General features: G+C 52.2%; 1 protein-coding gene across 1 annotated transcript; it reads right to left on the bottom strand.

Annotated features, from left to right (window-relative positions):
* Positions 1-381: 381 nt before the first annotated feature.
* On the bottom strand, positions 382-1,109 carry LOC107159947 (oxytocin-neurophysin 1-like). Its single transcript, XM_015506616.1, has 3 exons — positions 990-1,109; positions 515-716; positions 382-446 (listed from the first exon to the last, which is right to left on the bottom strand). The coding sequence occupies exons 1-3, from the start codon at positions 1,107-1,109 to the stop codon at positions 382-384; spliced, it is 387 nt and encodes a 128-aa protein (XP_015362102.1).
* Positions 1,110-3,070: the final 1,961 nt, after the last annotated feature.

Raw genomic sequence — 3,070 nt, 5'->3', positions numbered from 1 at the left:
TGAAATGCAGACCCAGGTAGGGAGCAGTCATTCATTCCCCAATGCCTCCCCTTATTTCTGACACTTAGACCAGAGAAGAATAGGAGAGGAAAGATCTGTTCTGTTTTATTTTGTTTTCATTATTTTTGCAGTAGAGGGGATTGAAGCCAGGGCTGCTCTGCCTCTGAGCTACATCCTCAGCCCCATTCATTTTTTACTTTGACACAGGGTCTTGCCATGTTGTGGATAATGTTCTCAAACTTGGGATCCAAAAGGCAAGCTGACAAGGAAGCATACAGGCAAGCACCACTGCGGTGGTTTTGCTCAATTTTCATTACTTTTAAGGGTGCCTTTGGGGAGCAATGGCTGCAGTGGGAATATGTCAGGAGGCATCCAAACTCATCATTCAGAAAAGGTGGTCTTGGGGTGGCAGGCAGGGTCAGTGTGGCAGCCATTTGCAAAGAAAGCTGGTGTCTGTCTCTGTCTTGCCCGTTCCCACCCTGTCCATGTCTCTGCGCTGGCCTCTCCCGCTCACCCGGGCTGCAGCAGATGCTGGCAGCCGCACATGAGCTCCCTCTCCTGCAGGGCCTCTGGCCTGAACCAGAAGGTGATGGCAGGTAGTTCTCCTCCTGGCAGCGCAGCGCCTCGGCTGTGCCCACGAAGCAGTCCAGCTCGTCCCCACAGCAGATGCTGGACCCAAAGCAGTGACCTTGGCCCCTGGGCCCACAGGGGAGGCACTGCGGGGAACCAAGGGAGTAGCTGATAAGGGGAGGTGGTGGAGAAGGTGGAGGCTGCCTGAAGGTCCTGCAGGGTACACGGAATTGGGATGCTGGGACCGGAGCCCAGGAGTTGGGCTCCTCAGTGCTGCTAAGATGCAAGGGGCTACAGGTTCTGGAGCACCAGTACCTGGTACTAGAGTGGAAATCTGCAAAACTCCTTGGTTTTCCAAATGAGGAAACAATGGGAAGTTGGTGGTGGTTCCTGCAGGGCCCTAGGGTCAGGTGGCTCACCTTGCACACCTCCAGCTCTAGGGCAGCCCTCTTGCCTCCCAGGGGACAGTTTTGGATGTAGCAGGTAGAGGTCAGGGCCAGGAGGCCCAGCAGGCTGCAGGTAAGACTGTGGCTGGCCATGGTGTTAGCCCACTGGGTCAGGGAGCCACAGCTGTGGCCATCCCTCAGGCCTGGCCTTCTTACTCCCTGGCTCTGGGTCTGCCTAGCACTAAAAAGCAGGTTGCATTACTGGGCACAGCAGGTCGCTGTGTGTCAGACCGTGTGCACAGGCCAAGGCCACTCATTACCAGTGCCATGCCAGAGTCAATGTCACTGTCTTGATTAATGGATGAGACTTGGAAGTTCACTGCTGCCAGGGGAGGAAGCAGGCTGAGGTGGCCAGGGCCACACAGAAGGGAAAAGGAGAAGTGGGTGATGGGGGACAGTGGAGTGCACTCCACCAAGGGCTATTTTTCCAGACTTCCAGGACTGGAAGGAGGCCGTGAGGGTTGTGATGGTGGACCCTGGAGCCTCTCCAGGCAGGAACAGCCTCTGTTTGGAACCCCCACCCCTACTCCCTGGCCCACACACATTCAGTCCTTGACCCCCTAGTAACAAGGTCTCCTCTTCCTAAGCCTAAATAACCAGAAAACCTCCCCACCCCAGCACACAGCCACAGCCACTTCCCTGCCCCCAGCACTTGCATGGATGAGATCCCAGCTTTCTCCCACCTCTAACTGCAAGTCAACTTTTCCTCCAGCTAGGAGCTGGGCTACAGTCCACCTGTATTGGAATTGACAATATCTGTGGCTATGTCACCAACACAGGTGACAGGCAACCTCCCATCATGTACAGTTACTGCAAATGTCTCTAAGGATTGTTTAGAATCATTGTCATTTGGAGATCATGGCAGACATGAGATAGCCAACCCAGGCGTTGGTGATCTCATGGTTTATTAAAGAATCACATTTAAGACAATATCAAAATCCATTTTTAACTTTGACACTTGAAATGCTTCTCCCATGGGAACACCCGCCTCTACTAGAGCAAACACCTTCTTTCTAAAGTTAGTGTGAGCTGTCCAGTCCTGAGGAGCTGGTCAGGCTGACCTGGGCTGCACATGCAGTCATCAGCCTTCCTGGCCTAGAAAGCCAAGGGCTTGAGCCCAGCAATGGCCCCAGGGAGGCCTCCCACACACCCTGTGGCCAAAATTACCTTACTCGATTACCATAGTATAATATCCTCGTGTGACCTGCCTAACTTCTTCTGTTCACCCCATCTGCTGATGCACCCTATTACAGATGCTCAGAAACACCAGTGTCCAAAGCAGACAGAAATCCTGTCCTCAGGCTGGGGGTGCAGCTCAGTGCTGCAGTGCTTGCCTGGCATGCAGGAGTCTCTGGGCTCATGCTCCAGGGGTTGGGCCTAGGGTAGGTGGGGAGGGCCTCCTGCCTTCATGGGGCTTATACTCAAGTGGAGGAGGGGAGGTGGGAACCGTGAACATGTGCTAAGGACTATGCTATAGTGTGGATACTGAGTGTCACCAAAGCCCCCATATTAAAGCCTTGATCCTCAGAGAGGTGTTTTTAGGATGTGCTTCAACATGAGAGGTGGCGCCTTGTGGGAAGACTTATGGTTGTGGGGAGAATGTCCTTGAAGGGGACAATGGTCCCCTGGCCCATCTTTGCTCTCTCTTTGCTTCCCAGCCATGAGGTGAGTGGTTTTGCTCCACATTGTGATCATGTCAGTATTTGCTGTCTGTCTCTCCATGAACCCAGAAGCAATAAGGCCAACTGATGATGGTCTGGAACCTCTGAAAACGTGTCAACATCAACCCAAATTCTTAAAAAGCCAGTAATCTCAGGGATATTGCTATAATGGGGAAATCAAGAAATGGGAAACAAAGATAAACCTTAGTAGATATTAGTGGCAATAACACATTATGTAGAGAAGCTTGGGTGTGGCTCAGTGGCTGAGCAGGTGCTGAAACTATGCAAGGCTCTTTGCTGGATCTCCAGAAGTCTCCCAAAAGAAAAAAACAACTTCTGTAGGTTAGTAAATGCTCTGGAGATTAAGGGAGGGATCCGTTTAATATTTATAGG

Source organism: Marmota marmota, unplaced genomic scaffold (genome assembly GCF_001458135.2).
Source record: "Marmota marmota marmota unplaced genomic scaffold, marMar, whole genome shotgun sequence".
NCBI lineage: Eukaryota > Metazoa > Chordata > Mammalia > Rodentia > Sciuridae > Marmota > Marmota marmota.
Note: the sequence above shows the minus strand (reverse complement) of the source record. Positions and strands in the feature narration are given on the sequence as shown.